The sequence below is a fragment of the Lacerta agilis genome, chromosome 1 (genome assembly GCF_009819535.1).
Source record: "Lacerta agilis isolate rLacAgi1 chromosome 1, rLacAgi1.pri, whole genome shotgun sequence".
Lineage (NCBI taxonomy): Eukaryota > Metazoa > Chordata > Lepidosauria > Squamata > Lacertidae > Lacerta > Lacerta agilis.
In genome coordinates this window covers 89,119,325-89,138,481 of record NC_046312.1, presented here as the reverse complement: position 1 = coordinate 89,138,481, position 19,157 = coordinate 89,119,325, and the positions used below count along the sequence as shown (strand labels likewise).

The window sequence follows — 19,157 nt, the reverse complement described above, 5'->3', positions numbered from 1 at the left end:
TGGAAATCAACACGGTGTGTGTAGGGTTCCCAGGTGGTCTGTCATCCTGACCCAGCCTAGCTTAACAAGATAAGTGCATCATCTGCCTTTAGACATTGGCAACAGTCTGATCCTATGATGAGTTCAGTATACCTAAGTCCATTGAATCCAACTCTGCATAAGAACTGGCCACAAGTTTGTCTAGAATTGCAGCATTAGATGCAGACGTCACTAAATATTTCTCCTTTTTTGTATTAATGGCAGTTGTGATTCCCCCCCCCCTTCAGATGCCAATGTGGTTTTATGAGAAGTTCTCTTACGATTTCCTTATGATTATAATTTTTCTTTTCTAGTGGTTTAAATCCAAACTATATTTTAAGTGAATTGGAAAATCTGTTCATCTCATTATGTTGTATTACTAATAGCCTACTGGTTTATGAGTGGTGTTAATAATGGATAAATACTATCTTACACCTTCCAAGCAGTATATTCATCTCTGAGTTTCTGCACACTTACTAGGGAAAAGACCCCACTGAATACAGTAAGACTTGCCTGTGAGTAAACATGTATCAGGTTGAACTGTGACCCCCCCCCACTGGCTAGAGGACTTTTGACTTCATATTCATTAAGGGGAACTTGTTCATAATCCTCACATGGTACAATGCACAGCTTATTTAGTCCCATTAACTGGGCGGTGTTTAGGTAATTTTTGGATCACATCAATAAATAATGTGAAACTGGTTATTCACACCCACCCAGTGTTCATATTAATGAAAATACAAACACTGGTAAGTTTTCTGTGCCTGTCCCCTACCTAGTAAGTAAGAAAGTAGGAAAATGAAGAATGTAAATATGAGCATGAATCACATATTCAGTCATTTGGACTAAGCCATCTTATTTTCAATATAATCAGCTTTAAATCTCTTCCAACAGAATTAAGAGTTTAGGATAGATGTTAAATATTATTCATTTGTACTTTCCATTAATTAAATTGTAATTGAAATAACTAATTGCAATTACAGTATTTTAATTACTTTGTTTCCTAGCACCGTGGCCTGCATACAGATATATATGACTATAGTGATGTGACCTTTCCTCCCCAGTTAATTTAGCATAGCGCAGCATTCCATGTGAATTTGCAGACTATAGAGCTGTCTAAATTAGTTAATGTGGAGGAATGGCGCATTGTTGATAAACTGTTGGAAGCCAAATTAGCTTTATCTTGCAGCAAGCTGATAGCATTATTTTACTCATGGGACTAATACATCTCTAAATATGCTAATTTCGCTCTTACTTTTGTTGGGTGGCATTTTTAGCATTCTCATCGTTGACATTATAATATTAATAGAAGGAGATCTCTGCTTGCTTTAGCTTGCCTTGCAGTGCAGCCCCAGAGATGTGTATCACTAGAAAAGGAAATACCATATATACTTGAGTATAAGCCTAGTTTTTCAGCACATTTTTTGTGCTGAAAAAGCTGCCCTCGGCTTATACTCGAGTGAGGCGGGCGGTGGGGGTGGCGAGAAAGAAGCCCTTTCTCTCCGCTCGTGCCGCCACCCGCTCTCCCCAGTCAACCATTCCTTAAGAAGTGTACAAGAACGGCGGTTCTTTACTCTCCCTAGGCAGCTTGTTCCATTCCTGAACTGCTCGCATAAATGCAAACTTGGCAAAGGAAGAAGAGGAAGGAGCAGCCCAAAGGGTTGCTTTTGGGCTGCCCGTTCCTCCTCCTCCTCCACAGCAGCAAAGGTGAACCGGCTTATACTCGAGTCAATAAGCTTTCCCAGGTTTTTGTGGGAAAATTAGGTGCCTCGGTTTATATTCGGGTCGGCTTATACTCGGGTATATACGGTATATATCTACACAAGAAAAGGACTGATTTGTTACCCACAAGGCCTGCAGATAATCTAAAAGTCTGCACTCAAGACAAACCCCATTATGAAAAGTTATGTTAAAAAGGTAGGCCTGCCATTATGGACAAGCATTTTTGAAGCACAATGGGAGAACGTGTATAAGATAATATTGGAATTTACCTGCTGCATTAATATCACATGCCAACGTATATTTTTATTCTATGCACTTTTACTTGGAAGTAAGCTCCATCAAGTTTAGTGGGGCATACTGCTAGTATGTTGTATATTGCACAGTTAGATTATTTCCTCCTTAGACCGAGGCACTATTGTCACAGAGTGCTTTGGAAGCATAAACATTAATACAAAATAGGAGCACATTCATTTTCATTACATGCAGGGAGCTTATGTCACTCCAGTTGTTGCTGACTGTGTTACCTGGGGTGGAACTGGAGTCCCTAGATGGCCACAGGCTTCCCGTTCCTGATGTTGGCAAGAAGGGGGAGGGGAACCTGCAGTCCTATGGAAAGTGTGCAGCTAATGTAATTAGGTGCACCTAACTTTGTAATATTACAGGGTACATGTATCTCCTCTGTAAAAAGCCATTTGTATAATTTGAAGATCCTGAAGCTGAGGCTCCAATTCTTTGGCCACCTCATGAGAAGAGGAGACTCCCTGGAAAAGACCCTGATGTTGGGAAAGATTGAGGGCACAAGGAGAAGGGGACGATAGAGGACGAGATGGTTGGACAGTGTTCTCGAAGCTACCAACATGAGTTTGACCAAACTGCAGGAGGCAGTGGAAGACCGGAGTGCCTGGCGTGCTCTGGTCCATGGGATCACGAAGAGTCGGACACAACTAAATGACTAAACAACATACATTTGAAATACTGCCTTTTCAAATTGATTGAATTGCAGTGTGGCCGTGTTAGCAAGTCGTAGTAAACCATAGTTTCGTGTGAGCCAAAGAGATGTGAGCTTCAGGGAGCCTTGGGTGAGCACGTAGTCTTTGCGTCTTCTCAGACAGCTAAGATTAGGAATTAATTCATAAGCTTTCATTTCTGTTTTTTTATTAACTACAATTTTCTGTGTCCTCCAGACTTGGAACTATAGTTAATCTTAACTTTAATTAGTTTGACCGAACCAGCTTCAGTAATGATAGTTTGCAGCCAACTTGTTTCAAACATTAATGTTAATCATAGTGTACAGTTCCAGTTGCCTCACCAGAAAAAGGATTCTGTATAGCTGGAAATGGTTTGGAAAAGGGCAACTAAACTGATCAAGGGGAAAGATAAAGTACAAGTGGGGGAGAGTGTTGTTGTGCCCAGTCTTGCTTTCAGGCTTCCCATAGTTGTCTGGTTAGCCACTGTGAGAACAGTGTACTAGACTAGATTGGCCACTGGGTGGACTTCCGGCGGCGACGCCATTGCGGGAGGTCGTGGGTTGCCTCGGCTGCGAGGCTACCCAGTCCATCCCGGGGGTTGGAGCCCCGCTACCGCAAAGCGGGGCTCCGGTGGGGTGCGGGAAGAGCGTCCCGCACCCTGGGCTCCCCGGCTGTGCCCATTAGTGCTCCGAACCCTTCCCTCGCTCCCCCTGTAAAGGGGGAGTGGGGGTGAAGGGACGACGGAGCCGGGCTATAGGGGACATGCCCCAACCGGGATGTAAATGCGGCGGTCGCCCCCGCGACGAGCGTCTAAGTTCTACCTGTCTTTAATGGAGCTAAAGAACCCGGTGGTCGTGAGTATTTGAAATGGATTGACTCTTATATGTTTTGAACGATCCGGGGGGAAGAGGAAAGGAAGCCTGCCTCCCTCCCTTCGGTGGGAAAGAAAATAACCAGTTTAAGTGACTGCTGCTACAGTACTGGATACAAAGTGTTTGAATTTTTAAAAGTGAGACTGTTGAGATTTCCCTTTGGGGATTAAGTTTGCAGAAAATATCTCCGTTTAAAGTTTTGGTCTTTACGCTCTGGCTTCAGAAAAATGGCGATGGAAAATTTGGACTGACGTGGGAAACAATTGAAACAAAGGGAGGAATATAGAGACAGGAACTGAAATTTGACACTCACCCCCTCCCCCAATATGTTGGACTTTGTGTTTGCACTTGTTTTGAACTCTGGACTAACGGAGGAAGAAAGGCTTACTGTCTTGAGGCTGGAACTGCTGAATCGGAAACTGAAAGTCTTGAGTGGGATAATAAATAAAAGAAATCTACTTTCCACAGAGGAGGCTTTCCAAAAGTTCTACACAATGGAAGGAAACCTGGGCAAAGAGCTAGAAGGGGTGTTTGAAGGATGGATTGAGATGACTGGGCAACTCCGGAAAAAAGATCCGTTCTTTGGGGGTGGCAGTCCCGGAACGGTAAAATTTGCAATATCCAGACCCCGAGGTGTGAGCTCGGGGGCAAGGGACAAAGAATTAAGATATCTACAAGAAGAAGAAGAATGGTACAAAGAAGCGGAGGAGCCGAGAAAAGAGGAGTGGACCCTGAAGCTCGATGTAAGGTTTGCTGTGAACTCTGCCTGGATCTGTGGACATTTGGGAAAAGAAGAAATTTGGAAGATTGGTTCTGGCGATAGACAGAGAAAGTCAATGGACAGAGGGGGGGTGGGGTGAAACATTAAATGTAAAACTTAAATGGTCTGTTATGGTACCTGAAATCGGAGGGTAAAGGTTGTTAATTGTAAGTTTATTCTGAATAAGTAAGGAGATATTGTGATTTTATGTTAATAGCAGCATGATAAAGAATAGAAGAAATAAGTTTAGATTGTATGAGAATATCTTGTTAAGATTTATGATAGAATAAGATGATTTAAGATGTTATTTTTAATTTCTAATTGAAGTTAAATTTTTTAGAGAGAAGTTGTTAAAAAAGTAGATTATGGATTTAAAACCGAAGGTGAAAAGGCAGGGGAAGTCAACCGTCAAGATTTGGAAATAGAAATTTTTCTCTATGTATACAAACAAGAAGAAGAATCCTGGCAATATATGTATTTGTTTTATATTTGTAGGTGTGGGTTTGGGTGTGTGTTTTGTTATGAAAATGCCAATAAATTCTTCATAAAAAAAATAAATAGATTGGCCACTGGGCTAATCCAGCAGGCTCTTACGTTTGCCTGCCTAGACAAGCCACAGTTAAGCAAACTTCTTTGTCTCCTTCTGGCTACAAGGAACTAGGAAAGGGGAGCACCTGAGCCCGAGATTTGCTGTGACTCATTTCCATTTGTTCACATTCCACTAAACTGTGGCTTAGTTTTTGCATGACATGCAATCATAGCCAGTGGCTTCCTGCTACAATTGTTCCTACTAGAATGCCCATCTGACACTTTTCATATGTAGAGCTCTGCTGAGAGATGTTTTAATAAAAACTAATCAGATTTGCCATAGGCAATTTAGAAAATAATAATTTAGAAGGCTCCTGATCACATGGAGTTAATTGAAGAAACTGGAACCTCTCAATATTTATACTGACATTTCTTGGATCAATAAAAATGTGATCTAGCCTCCTTGCCACATTTCTAATGCATATAGAGGTTCCAATTCTTTTCCTGACAGTCTGTGCTTTTATATAGCGTTTATGACCCAACATATATAACTGCTGTTTATTGATTTAAAACATTTTATCCCATTCTTCGGCCTGAAAAAATCTCAGAGCAGCTTATGAAGATTAAAAATAAGATAGTCCCTGCCCTCAGGCTTACAATCTACAAAACACACACAAAAGAAAAGGGGATTGGGAAAGAGTTGTTGTGTGGTTCAGCAACCTTTGACACAAGCTCTTTACAAAATTCAGCACGTCATGGAGCTGCATCTAAACACAGTGGAAGGACTGCTGATTCCTTACCTTCTGGTGGTCTTAGCAATAACAGTTGGTAAATGACGTTGTAACCAAGCACAATGGAGGGTCTTGACAAACAGGAATTTATTAGGGGCATTTAGATGATTCAGAAAAAGACTCCTGTCCTGCTGAATATCAGCAGCTGTTTAAAATACAGAGGCTCTACTCAGGAAAAAGATGGAAACCCTAACAGCACAATTATCTTATTCAGAAGTTCTATTGAGTTCAATAATGTTTATTCCCAAGTAAATGTGCATTGAATTTCACTATTGAATTTATCTTTGAAAGCAGTGGTGGGCATGCCAGATTTGGCCCATGAGTCCATTTTCTCTAAACAGTGCCCACCTCCCTCACACCTGACACCCTATGTGATATAGAGTTTGGGGAGGTAGAGACTTGGTTCTCAGTCCCATGATGGGAGAAGGGGCAAGGGTGGAATGGGAAGCAAGAGGACTTGGTGTCAGGCAAACAATTATGTATCTGGGAAGTTCCCTATTCATACGAGGATTTGTTTTGAGAATTACCTTCACATTTGCAGTTGATTTATATGTAACACCAGACAATAGTTTGCTGCTGTATGAGTGAACCCTCGGCTCACACACTCCTTCCCCCTAGTATGCTCTGATTTTTCCCCTCATTTCAAAACAGTGCTATTGCATCCAAAACAGGCAAACCATGGTTTTCCCTACAAACCAGAATTGCAAATTTCCTTCAAGCTATGTTTTGCACTCCTAGGTTGTGAGCATACTATGCTTTGTCCAGTTTGGATATACTGTAATGAAAAAGTAGGTTTTTTTTTTTATAAAAATACATTTTTTGAATTCTCTCCACATAAGCTCTAGAACAGGGAACATTTGGTCATTCATATTCCAACCTCCATCAGCCCCAGACAGTCAGGAATGATGAGAGATGTAGTCCAGCAACATTTGCAGGGCCACAGGTTTGCCACCCATGCTCTAAAGAGGCTAGAGTTTAAAGTCACTGATGCATCTTTATGAAATATTTTGAATCTTGATTTTATTTTAAAATTTTGGTTGGCTATAGATGACATGCAAATTATGCTAACTATATGCACCCAAAATGTGAAATTGAATTAGGCCTCTGTGAAAATAAATAAGTGCCCAGTTAAACAGAATTTACAGAAATGAGATTTCACCAGAGCCATTAAATAGTCTTCTGACACTACTAGAAGTACTCTTTCTATTAACGGGAAAATTGCATTTCCTCATAATCCTGTGAGTGACTTTGTCTTCTTTTTCATGTTTACACAAAAGAGACTTCAATTTTTTTTAGCTCACAGTTGTTCCCCCAGCCCACCCCCATGCCCCAAGATGTTAGGCTGATACATTATTATGTGCTTGTTAGAGTAACAGCTGGATATATAGCTTACTCTAAAAATAAAGTGTTATTTTAGTGAAACTGGTTCTTTCTTTGGAAAATTATTCTAAAACCTCTCAATTAAACCCCATATTTAATCAGCAGGGTATGTTGGCAGAAGACAACTGCTGACATGTAATGAATTCTTCTAATTTGCTAAATTATTCTAAATAATTGACAGTACATTTAACTTCTTAACGACATGGAGTTCACTTTTCTGCAGAAACCCTGTGGTGCTAAATTCTTTATTTCCCCCAGTTCTGCAGAATTCTCAGCGATTAATTGAAAAGTTTGAACAGTTTTCAGTCAGGGTTTTGTTTTTTTCCCTACTTTGAAAATGTTTAAAATGGTTTTCAAAACACGATGTATATTTTCTGGAGACAGAATGAGACCCTGAAGAGGGTGGAATCTTGCATGCAAAAAATTTGCACATCAAAGTGCTTGTTAGTTCTGGTGGAGGAAGGCTTGCATTTACATGGTTGGAACTGATCAAATCATGTTGGAAGCCACTTTACATTGCTTTCCATGTGGTGCAGACTGTGATAGAACTGCACTTGTGAATAGAACTGGTTCTGCATGTGCATTGCTGCATGTGTGATTTGGACCTTTGTTTCCTTGGCACAGTTGTGACATTCTTTAGTGAGACAGGCTACCAACAACAATGGTAAGGCCCACCATTATATACTGGTCTTAGAAACCGTATGGGTTTGTTTATGGTATAGTAGTCAGATTCACCTTCAGTTGTTGACAGCATCTTGCAGACATAACTAATGTTTTAGTTAGCAGGTGGCTATCTCAAACTATAATAACAATTAAGAACGGATGAATGGAAGGGCTTGTTCCTTTTTGGGGGGATGCTGGGATCTAGCACAAGTTCCCCACAGAAGGTAGAGAGCAGGAAATTGATTTTTACCAAGTACCCCTGAACCCCACAGTGCCAGAGAGTTCTCCCACCTCCCAGAGCAGCTTTTTAGGCAGCAGAGGGAAGACAGAATTGGCAAAAGTTGCCTTTCCAGCACAGGTGGAACTCAGCTGAGCCCAAGTTGCAAATATCATCCAATCCAATTACTCTGAACAACTTAAAACATCTCTACTCTATATGTTCATTCTCTGGAATAGTGAAGTTTAAGTCAATCTTGAGAACTTCATATGAGATAGCTGTGAGTAATTCCAGACAAAAGGAACATTTTGTCTTTATTACTCCCTGAGACTGCATCATTTGATGCTTCTCACAAGGAAATACTGCTCACAGGACACTTCAGCTTCCTAGAAGGTAACTCATTAGCTCAGTCTCATGGAAATCCCAGTTTTTTTTTTTAATTTATAGCTAGTTGGGGGTCTGAAAATATAATGAAAAATCGATTTGCCCAACACAAAGCAATCCTTGCCAAGCAAGGCTGGTCACAGCAGTGCAGTGGAGGGCAGAGGGGGCTCTGTGCTTTTCTGGACCTGGGTGTGCAAGCAGAGCTGGCTGCTCCAACCTGGCTCCGGGTAAGTAAGAGCATGTGCAGACTTCCATATCTTGTCTTTCTACATGTGATCAGACAGCAAGCTGGTATCTTATGGGGAAGAAGAGTTTTAAAACAGCTTGGTATCATGTTTTTATTTTATTTTGCAAATAACCAGGTTATGTATTTAATTTTTAATCTTTATATGTATATTTGATGTTTAAAAAATTGTGAACTTTGCAAGGTGATTGGCTTTTCTAAAAGAAAAATGAGCAAAAGGACAGCTGTGTGATTCTGTTTTCCTGGATGTTTGAAAATCAAAAAAGATGAATAAGGCCAGCACAGCTGCCAGGTCATGAAAGACTAGCTCTGTGCTTTATTACACTAAAACAAATGCTTGTTAGAAATGTAATTAAATATAACAATACAAGGATGTAATGTATCAGCTGAGGATGTGGGACTTTGTAAAAAGGTTTAAGTCCTTACAACTTATTATCTCCCACTACCACCTAGCATTAAAAAAACAAACAAACCGGTGCCCTTAATCTCTAGCTGAGGGTCATCCCAAAGATATGCTCAATACCAGCCAGTTAATCAATCCTGAAAGCCAGCTTGCCTGTACTTGCAACTGCGCCTGCAATTCTTGCTCACAGCTGGACACCCTTCTCCATCTGATATATTTTTTCTGTGTATTCAGCTTGTTGCTTGATAACCCATAGATTTCCTTTTGCTAGGATAAGAAGCAACATATGGCAAGGAATACAGCTCCTGTGAGACCCCCATGTGCATTGGACTTGTAGCGTAGCAGAGGGTAAGGCCAAGGGCTAAGTTTCATTCGTGCCTCCTTGGTTTTAGAAATGTCACGCTGTCAAGTGGTCTGTTGCTCATGAAAGGAGGTTATAAAAATAAAAGCTGACCTATAGAACAGCTAAGTAAAAAGCATCCATTTTTAAAGAAACCCACTGCAAGTTGCATTCATATATGAGTGAACCACATCTCCAGTGAAGGTCTTGGAATTTGGTTATTTGAGGACCAATCTACCTGTGATGTTAATCACATAGTTTTCCCATCTTGGATCCATGAATTTTCTTTCAGAAATAGCCACAAGGGGATCCTGGTGTAGACTTGGATTCTAGGATGGGAAATTGGTGGATTTAGCTGTCCCACCCCTCCTGCTGCAGTATGGTATGGTCTGCTGCCTTTGCAATTTGCATGGGGAGGAAGGCTCCAGTTGGAGTGAATGGGAGGTTTCCCCCCTTGCAAATTGTCAGTGCACTTTGGGACTACAAGCGGGGTAAAGGGCTAAAGCCATCCCATTTCCCACATCACTGCTCCCCATTTGTTGGCTGTTTCCAAAATAAAATGTGTGCACTCAAGGGCAAACCATGTGTTTAACATGTAGTTTGTCCTAAATGATGCCAGTCTTTGGCTCTGATGATGATTCTCACCTTGCTCTGCTCAAGTACGTAGATAGTTTTATCCCATTTTTATGTTCTTTGACAAGAACTCTGACTGTTTTATGAACTTCTTCAACAGAAGGGGTGGGAGTTTTAATTCCCATGGATGTCTGTGAGAGCCTCCTTAGTGATTTCTTTGATGCTTGAATGGATTTGTCCAATAACTTTTATGTATTCCCAAGCTTCATAAGGTTATGATAGATTCAGTAACAGATATACCAGGTAGCGAGTTTTATAAATGTTCTAGTGGTCTTTCCACAATCTTGGCATGCCCTTTTTAGACCTTGGAGAGAATTTCTTTGCTGTTAGCATTAGTACTAATTGGATACGGGGATTGTACAGGTAGGTAATGAATCTAAATAATTGGTTCTGCCAGAAAGTATATGGGGATGTAGTTGACCCATTATTATATATATACAGAATGAGCTGGTTACCTACTAGTTTGTTTCTTAGCTCATTCAAGGTTCTGGTTTAAAACATCCAAAGACCTAAGCAGTATCAGAACGGGGTTTCAGAAAATCTGCTTAGTTAAAAATGAACTTGTTTGTTGTTGAGATCATCTGTACAGTGGACGCTTGGGTTGCGGACGTAATCCGTGATGGAGGCATGTCTGCAACCCGCAGCATTCGTATCACGCAGCGGCGTGTCTGCGCACGTGCATGACGTAATTTGGTGCTTCTGTGCATGCGCGAAGCGCGATTTAGCGCTTCAGCGCAAGCGCCGAAACCCAGAAGTAACCCGTTCCGGTACTTCTGGGTTCGCGGAGCGCGCAACCTGAAAAGACGTAACCTGCAGCGATCGTAACATGAGGTATGACTGTATAGAGATCTGACACTGGGTGTCCCGACCTTCTAAGAGGGGTGGCTTTTGGAGACAGGGCTTTCCCAGTAATGGTGACTCATCAATGGAAATACCTTACACATGGTGGTCACTTTGCACCAAAATTGTTAACTTTTACTGTAGGTGTCCTGTAAAGAGTATTCTGTTTGCCTGCCGGGACATATGATGGGTTTTGAGTGGCTTTGGTGGTCCAATTATTTTAAATTGCTTTTTTTAATCTACCGCTTGCAGAAACTTTGCTGCCCATTTTGTAACTTTGCTTCCTCTTAATTTGACACGGTTATTGTTGCTGGTTTTGAAAATGTTCCTGAACCACGTTGATTTTTAAAAAGCAAAAAACTGAAAGGCAGAACATTTTACATTTCCAGGAATTTTTCCTGTGGGGCCTACAAGAGAAGGGAAAGAGAGATTACTTTACAGCATATTTGTTCCTTGGTCCGACATTCAGAGCCAACTGTGATTGAAATAAGTCTCTCATATATATATATATATATATATATATATATATATATATATATATCAGTGAACAATAACAAAAATCCATGCACATTTAAAAATTCCTTTTTATTAAATTCTTGTTGGGACATTAAATCAATGTTGTGATGTGTTTATGATCTCTAGATACAGTCTGCTTCTTTTATTCTGTGGGATCGTTACATTTGTTTATTGAAAAAAGCAGTTCCTTCCTCTTAACATGTCCCTTTAGGGAAGTTGTTGTAAACCTGCCGAGTTTATCCAAGGCTGCCAACATTTCAGGTTGACAGTTTCAGTGGGGCATATAAATCTCAGGGCTAAATTGAAATCTGGGATTAGCATAGTCCTTGGGTTAGCACACAACATTTTTTTCAAGGGGGGGGGGTAGAACTAGATGATTTTTTAAAAGCTGCCTCATCAGTCTTGCATTACAAAGTATATTTAATTAATTAGTTAAAATTGGATGCATCAGCACATTCTGCCATCGCATTGACAACAACCTATACCAACCCCCCCTCCCATTTTTGAAAGGAATGTTTGCCTGCATTGGGTGTCCCCCTCCCCTGCAACACATTTTAGGTTCATCACAAAATGTGTCCTTTGAACATTCCTTAATTAGGAGACTTGTGATGAATGTCAGACTAATTCTAAATTACTAGGGCTATGTTGCACATTAGGAAATCATAAATATTTACCAAGATATTTATATTCTGGATGTTAATGGGCTGCTTTAAATTCTCATTTAGTATAAAAAATTACGGTGTCAAGATTGCAAAAAAATTCGATGAAACAAAATGTTTGAAGTGTGGAGGGGAGGGGGTAAGAATTCAGGTTTAATCGGGAGAGTCTAATAATTTATGGGTTTGGGACCATGAGATGACAGGTAACTGTTCTTATATGATTAATCATCTATCAAAATTTGCTCTTTTTATTGTAGGTGGTGATGTCAAACCTTTTACCCCAGAAGAAGCCAGAGAAATTGTGATGTCTCTCCAGAAACCTGCAGTTTTCTGCAACATGGCTTTTGATTGGCCAGCATTTCACTGGAATGCCATATATCTTGCTAAGCTATTGGCTGGAAAGAGAATGCGTTTTCGAATAGGAATGAAGGACACGAGCACAGGTAGGGGATGCTTAAATGCAATGTGCAGCCCTGTTCCACACTTCTCCTTACATTTATGTTTTTATTTAATTTTAAAACATTTGTCCCACATGTCTGTCTAGAACAAGATGACTCACAATCATGAAAATCCTAAACATGAAAAAGAATAACAAATAAAACAGCATTAAACAGCAGGGCATTCAATGGTCAGGAATGATGGGAATCGTAGTCCATTGATATCCAGTCAACCTACTCTTGCTCTGGTCATGGGGTGGTAAATCTTTTTTGGCTCTAAAAGCCAGATCATTGAGGATCAGCCTCATGAGCCAAATTTGACGTCGCTCACATGTCATTTTTATGAAGCCACATGATGGACAGTTGGCTTGTTCTGCCCACCTGTCAAAATTCCTTGCACTGGTTTCCCAAGCTCCTGACTGCCAGCACAACAGGCACTGAATATTTATGTATGATGAATTTGCGTACATGAATATACTTCGGTATGTTTTGTGGTACAGCCACAATGGCTGCAAAGGAAGATGTCTTGTAGATGTTCCATAAAAACATGCTGTAGCACAATTATAAAGATAAATATACTGTACATAAAGCAGGGGTGCCTTTTCTTGTTGGGATCACCATGTTTTGGAGAGGTTTCTCCATAATAAGTGGAATCCTTATTAGGAAAGGATTTTGTCCCCACTGAGCTAGAGTAACAGTGCTCCCCGCTTTGCCAGCACAGGCTGTTCAAGGTTTTGAATGGTTATTAGGGCACAGACCGATGTGTGCACTAATTTATACATGCAGGCGTGTCTGGACAAATTAAGGTTGTGGATTTGTGAGATCAGCACACCAGCACTACACTTTGCCAAGGAAAAGGAGCAGGAGCTCTAGGGCTCAGACCCCTGGGCTATCCCCTAACAATGCACCTGTGTTGAGCTTTGAGGAGGAAACAGATACCTGGTCAGAGCAGTCACAGTAGTTACCACACAGGGAGCAGGGTGCCATGGCCCCTTGGCCAGAGTGTGTTGCAGCTTCTGTTATTGGGCACAACCGTGTTGCTGGTTGGCTATGGGGCAGCTGAGCCTGGCAGTCTCTGACCTCCAGGACTTCCTGCGGTTTGTTTGCTGGGGCTGAGCAGCCAAGAGGGCTTAAGCAGCACAGTTGTGGTTAGAGGCAATGGATTATTGACTAGCTGGCAACTATTCCCTTCCAAATACAATGCCGCTTATCGGTATTATAAATATTTTATGCAGCTTCATTCATGCAAAATCCTTTTAAATTCTTTGATTACAGATGTTGTGCAAAGTATTTATATATTTTTAAATGAAAATCGCCAAGAGTAATATACTTTTCATCATTTGTCCTCTATTCACTGATATCAGTAATAGAATACATATTAATTTCTCTCCTAAATAGTGCAACAAATCTACCACCCCCACAGCTTTGTGGCTGCCTGTGTGCTGCTACTGCTGGCAACTACATGGATGAAAAGGCATCAGAGATGGAACACCCAATTCCCAAAATATAGTCACTTGCTGTTTAGGAGGGACATGTTGCCTTTGACACAAACTCCAGTGCTTTTTAAAGCAGTTGTGAGCCTGACTCTCAGGTTACCTTGTGTGTCCTCACTGTTTGGAGACTTACCAAATGACTGCACCTGCTTTTGTGAACATAACTGAGTGACTGTCTAGACATAGAAGTGTGAGTGAATGAGGGTGGGGAAAGAATGCTGCAAATGCCCAAACTTAATATCCTTTAGGCCTCTTTCTTAAAAAAAAAAACTGCAAATGAGATGAGAGGTGAATAACAAGGAAAGCACCAGTGCCATCCAATGGATTTGGTAATAATCACCTGATAACAACAGCATTCAGTCCATAGAGACAAACTCTACCCAGGAAGCGGTACTGAGGTCAAAGTCTTTCTGTCCCTTTCCATCCCTAACTTGAAAAATCCAGTATTAAGGCAAACCCCCCCACACACACACACTTTCGTGTGTCTGGCATAATAATTATTGTATGCTAAATAGGTCAGAGGTATCTTTGGGGAAACCCATTACACACCAGCTAGAAAGATGTGTCTTTCTACAGCCAAGAAAAAGTAACCCTAGAAAAACATGTGACATGTGTAATTGACGCAGTGTCTTTATGTCAGTTCTTGTGAAGGACATGACTGCCCCATTGGTTCCTTTCATTTCGTTTTATTTTAGGTTAATGAGCTGATGTTTCCAAGATAGCTGCATTTTTCGGATTTAGTTATTCCATTATGATCGACTGACTGTACTGGTGATAGCTTTTAATTATTCACTAAGCGCCTAATGAATAATTTTGTATTTCTTGCTGAATCAAAAATAAATTAAATCGAAGTCTCTGCATTGGGGATAATGGAACCAGCTATACAGCCTTTTGCCTTTTCCATTAATAGTGAGAATTTTTCCAATAAACTATCCAAGTGAGAGATGTTTCTTGATTTTTTCCAAATATTTGCCCTGCTTATCTCAGAAAGAACCAGAGTTATATGAGAATATTGTCCTTGCCAAATTAATTCATGTATCTGAATGTCCTTCAATAGTCATATAGATCTTTGGGGGGGAGTAATATCCCCTTAATCAGCTCATATTTTCACAAAGTGATGTGTCTTGCATTCATGGTTCTACATCAATAACAAGCACTGAACTGTAGTAGAGGAGAGAAAATGAATGCAACTATCTAAAGGCTGCTATCATACATAGCCCAGATTCATAACTTAGAAATTTGGTGCAACACAGGAATAACCCCCTATCCTTTCGTGGGGGTTGTGGAGGTGAATCACATGAGTGAGGCCTTTTCTCATAGGCCATTTGCCCCGACATTAGGCCATTCCCCCCCCCCACATTAAGGGTTATGTGTGTGGTAAGTTTCCCACGTCTGCCCTATCTTATGTACCCTCTGTATACCCAGAGCATACCTGAACCAACCTAAAATGCAATGCCAGGGCAGGGAACCTGTGGTTCTACACATTATCATTTTGTATTAAATTTCTATACCACCCTTCATCTGAGCAGTTTGCAGTAAAAAAAACACACACACACAAAAATAATGTAGTAACAAACAAAACCAATACCCCACCACACACAATTTAAAAGGTCACATAGATTGTTTAATTATCCAAAGGCCTGGGAGAAAAGCAATTTTTTACCTGGTACCTAAATATATGTAGCAAAGGTACCAGGTGAGCCTTCCTGGGGAAAGCATTCCACAATGTTGTGGAATACAGCTTCCGTTGTCCCTGCCCGTTAGCCATCCTTACTATGGCTGATGGGAGTTGGAGCCTTACTTCACCTGGGGGGGGGGTCACTATTCCTCCATCCCTTGTTTGCTAGAAACTGCATGTGCACAGTTTTATTATTTAAGGTATAGTCATGATTTCTGAAGAAGGTCTTCAGAATTTCTGTATTGCTGATCACCAGGTTTGTCTTACATTCTTAGCCAATAAACCTTACAGTGAACGGAATTGGGGGGGGGGGGAGAGAAACTGATATCCAAGCTGGCCATATAGAAAACGATGACAATAAGGTTTGTTCTTTTGCCTGAAGGAAATTAGAACAAATGTATGAGCTTGTGATGGTAGCAATTCCCATGCAGTCAGAGCAATGAAGAATGAATGCCCTCGGAGCACTGACTTGCTTGTAAGAATGAAAGGCGTCCATATTTAAGCAGCTGTAGAAGAGTACTGGAATGAAGGCTAAATGATTGTTCTGTCATTGCCATTCATGCAGTCCTTTGCAATTTGCTTCCTCAATAATAATGGTTTCGGTCCAGTATATAATTTCATATATTACTGTGGTTTTTTTGGTGCAAGAACAAGCTCTGATGAGAAATGAAGGTTTCTGATTAGCCACAGGAAATATGTGACATGGTGCAAGATAGAATACTGCAGCCTTTAGTCCCGTGTGGTATGATGAAAAATTGTGACTGAATTTGCCAGAAACAAGATGTAGAAATTGATTCCATACAAATGTAGGTTTTTTAATGTGCTGCCTAACTACCCTCTTCCCCATTCCCAGTGCATTTAATATAATGCAAAGCTATATGGCTGAAGTGGCCCTCCAGATGTTGTTGGACTACAACTCTCATCATTGCTGATCATTGTCCATACTAAATGGCACTGATGGGAGTAAGACTGTGTTCACGTTAGCGGCTTGAATCATTGTGAGGTTGTAACCCTTCTGCTGCATTTCCAAGTTGCTTTCTCATGCCTCTGTTCACATCAAGGCAGGGATAGGGATTTTTTTGCCCAATTGTTTCTTTCCTAAAGTTGGTGCAGCTTCCATCTGTGCATGCACCCTCATCTATGCATGCAAAGATGAATGGTTCACACTGCAACAAAATGGCAGTGCCTTTGAATCACATGGAAGGCAGTTGGCCTCAAATGAAACCCAAGAATATATGCTGCTAGTGCCAACCCTTCATTTTGGTGCTTATGGTCTTCACACAGAGAGAGAGAGAGGGGGGGAGAGAGCGAGAGAGAGATTTCATAATATATTTTGGGCCCTCATTGAATGTCAGCCATGATGGTCATCCTGTTTTCTTTTCCTGTTGAACAGCTGCTTTATCTTTCCAATAAAGGATACCTGCTCTGTGAATATACCTTTTGAAGAACTACCTTGAAAGAATTGTTTTGCCACTCCAATGAAACTGTCTGTGTCACTAATAGCATTTTGAAAAGAAAGGCCATTCCTGTTCTCATTCTGTTAACTGCCCTTATGTGCTCACAATTAAGGTATGACCTTTTGGAAAAAGACATGAAACCAGTAAATTCAGACTGGCTGTAAGAAAAGTGATAAAATAGCAAGCCAGTTGCAAGAGGTTATGCAGAGGGTTTTTTTGAGCTTCAGAGGGAATAGAAATAGTAACATTCCAAACGTATTAGGGCAATACCATTTATTAGGCCAACTGAAATGTCGCAAAATAGCATGTCGCCTTTTGAGTCCTCCAGAATGCTTCATCAAGCTAGATGGTAAACAAAGCAAGGGGGAAGGAAACAAGTTGGCTGAGGGTGAAGCCATGGAGTCCAAATCTGGTAACAAGATGGCAAGTGGGAGGAGCTATCAGATATTCATTCATACATGCATATGTACATAATTTTATTTGTATGCCGCCCTCCCACAGTTCAAACCATGCTCAAGGCAGCTTACAACATGAAAAAATACATAACTGCAAGACTGGAGCGAATGAAGAACATGGGCTATTTTCAACATGGACTAACTTTCAGTTAGCCAGTAGTCAATGTTTTCTCCTCTAGGCTCAAAAGGCAAGGCTGTCTGCTGCCTCCCTATTTATGTCCTCCACATGTATTCAAATCCCCAAATGCTGAAATGTTGACATGATTGACAGTGTACAAACCCAGCACTGTTCAAATCCTGACACCTTAAACAGCCCCATTTGCAAGCTTAACAATATGTTGCTGATCACTGCTGTAGGGAAAAGAAATATTTCTCAGAAAGATGAGCTAGTCGCTACTAGTTGAAACTGAGTCCCAGATCATATGTTTAAAAATCCACCCCACAAAATAGACCCACACGGGAGAAGTAATATATGAACTGGGGTTTCTCTGCTAACACCAGAAGCCTCTTTCAACTTGATTCCTTTCAGAAAAGTGTCTGGCTACCACTTTGTATGGGTTAATTTGGTGTTTCCCAAACATTAGCTCCAGCCACATGGCAACCCTATTTTGAAATAAATGAAAATTTCAAAAGCAGTTTGTGACAATGCAAAGAAAGAAGTCAGTTCAAAGTAAGAGGGTCAGATATCGATGGGAGTGTCTAAGTGCTTTGGATACCAGTAGCTCTTTGGGACCCAGTCAGAAACCCAAGTTCAGAGAATTATAACTCGATTCAATAAGGGCATAAAGCTGCTCTGCTTCTCCCTTTGCAATGCAAGCAAACAAGACATGTTGTATTCAGTTATTCATTGTTTCCCAGTTTGCTTGAAATGGAAAACAATGGTTAATTACAGGCTTCTGTAATACACCAAGGAAGGACAGAAGGGGCTGCATGTGCGGGGAAAAGGTGCATTCATTTCTCATTTCACTGAGCCAGGATTTGGTTTTCTAAACTCTCCAAGAGTCTTTTGAGAATTAGAATATTTAAAACATCAAAGTGTTTCTGTATCGCCAGCCTTACACATTTTAAGATTGGGGTCTGTGGACCTTAGCATGGATCAGGACCCCTGTTCCTTAAAGCAGTTGTGTGTTTACATGTCTTAATAGACATTTTCCCCTGAAAGGCTGCTTTTTCAGAAAGGGAAACCTAGGAAGCTGAGGCCTCTAGATGCACAAACCCTTCTAGTTATATAAAATTCAGAGTGACCATTAGTCCTAAGGAATTAGTCGTAGAGTTTGTCATTTGTGCTGCATTTCATCTGAGACATTCAAGCTGCTGTAATTTCATTTGTGGCTTTATATTGCATTTAACCAGCAGTCTGAGCTGAGACACAAAAGTTATTGTTTTATCTACTAAACTGCCTCGCTCCATATCTATTCTTTATTATTGGCATTGTGTTCAGTGTGCATGTAATGCTGTCTCTTCTTATATTGCTTTAGCTCCTCTGTTTGAAACGGAATGCAGTTACGTGGAGGCTACACTTGAAGAGTTTCTGGCCTGGAGTGGGAAACAGCCATCGCGCTCCTGTGGACCATTCAGTGGTTATGAGTTGTGTAAATACTGGACTTACGCTGACTATAAGTATATTGCTAGGCTATTTGAAGATAAGCCAGAAAATTTCCAGGTATGTTGTTAACCTCTTCTTGTCCTTCTCATGTCG

At 40.8% G+C, this 19,157-nt stretch overlaps 1 protein-coding gene across 4 annotated transcripts in view; it reads left to right on the top strand.

The window, feature by feature from the left end:
• The window catches only part of HSPBAP1 (HSPB1 associated protein 1), a 48,088-nt gene that overhangs the window by 2,323 nt on the left and 26,608 nt on the right, over positions 1–19,157 (top strand). For 2 of the 4 annotated variants that reach the window (XM_033162550.1, XM_033162542.1), the window contains exons 2-3: positions 12,196–12,381; positions 18,937–19,121. In XM_033162550.1, the coding sequence (XP_033018441.1) occupies positions 12,196–12,381; positions 18,937–19,121 (371 nt within the window). Of the gene's footprint in view, positions 1–1,834; positions 1,936–9,211; positions 9,299–12,195; positions 12,382–18,936; positions 19,122–19,157 lie in introns of those variants that run through there. The other 2 variants (XM_033162558.1, XM_033162567.1) reach the window with 2 other exon arrangements.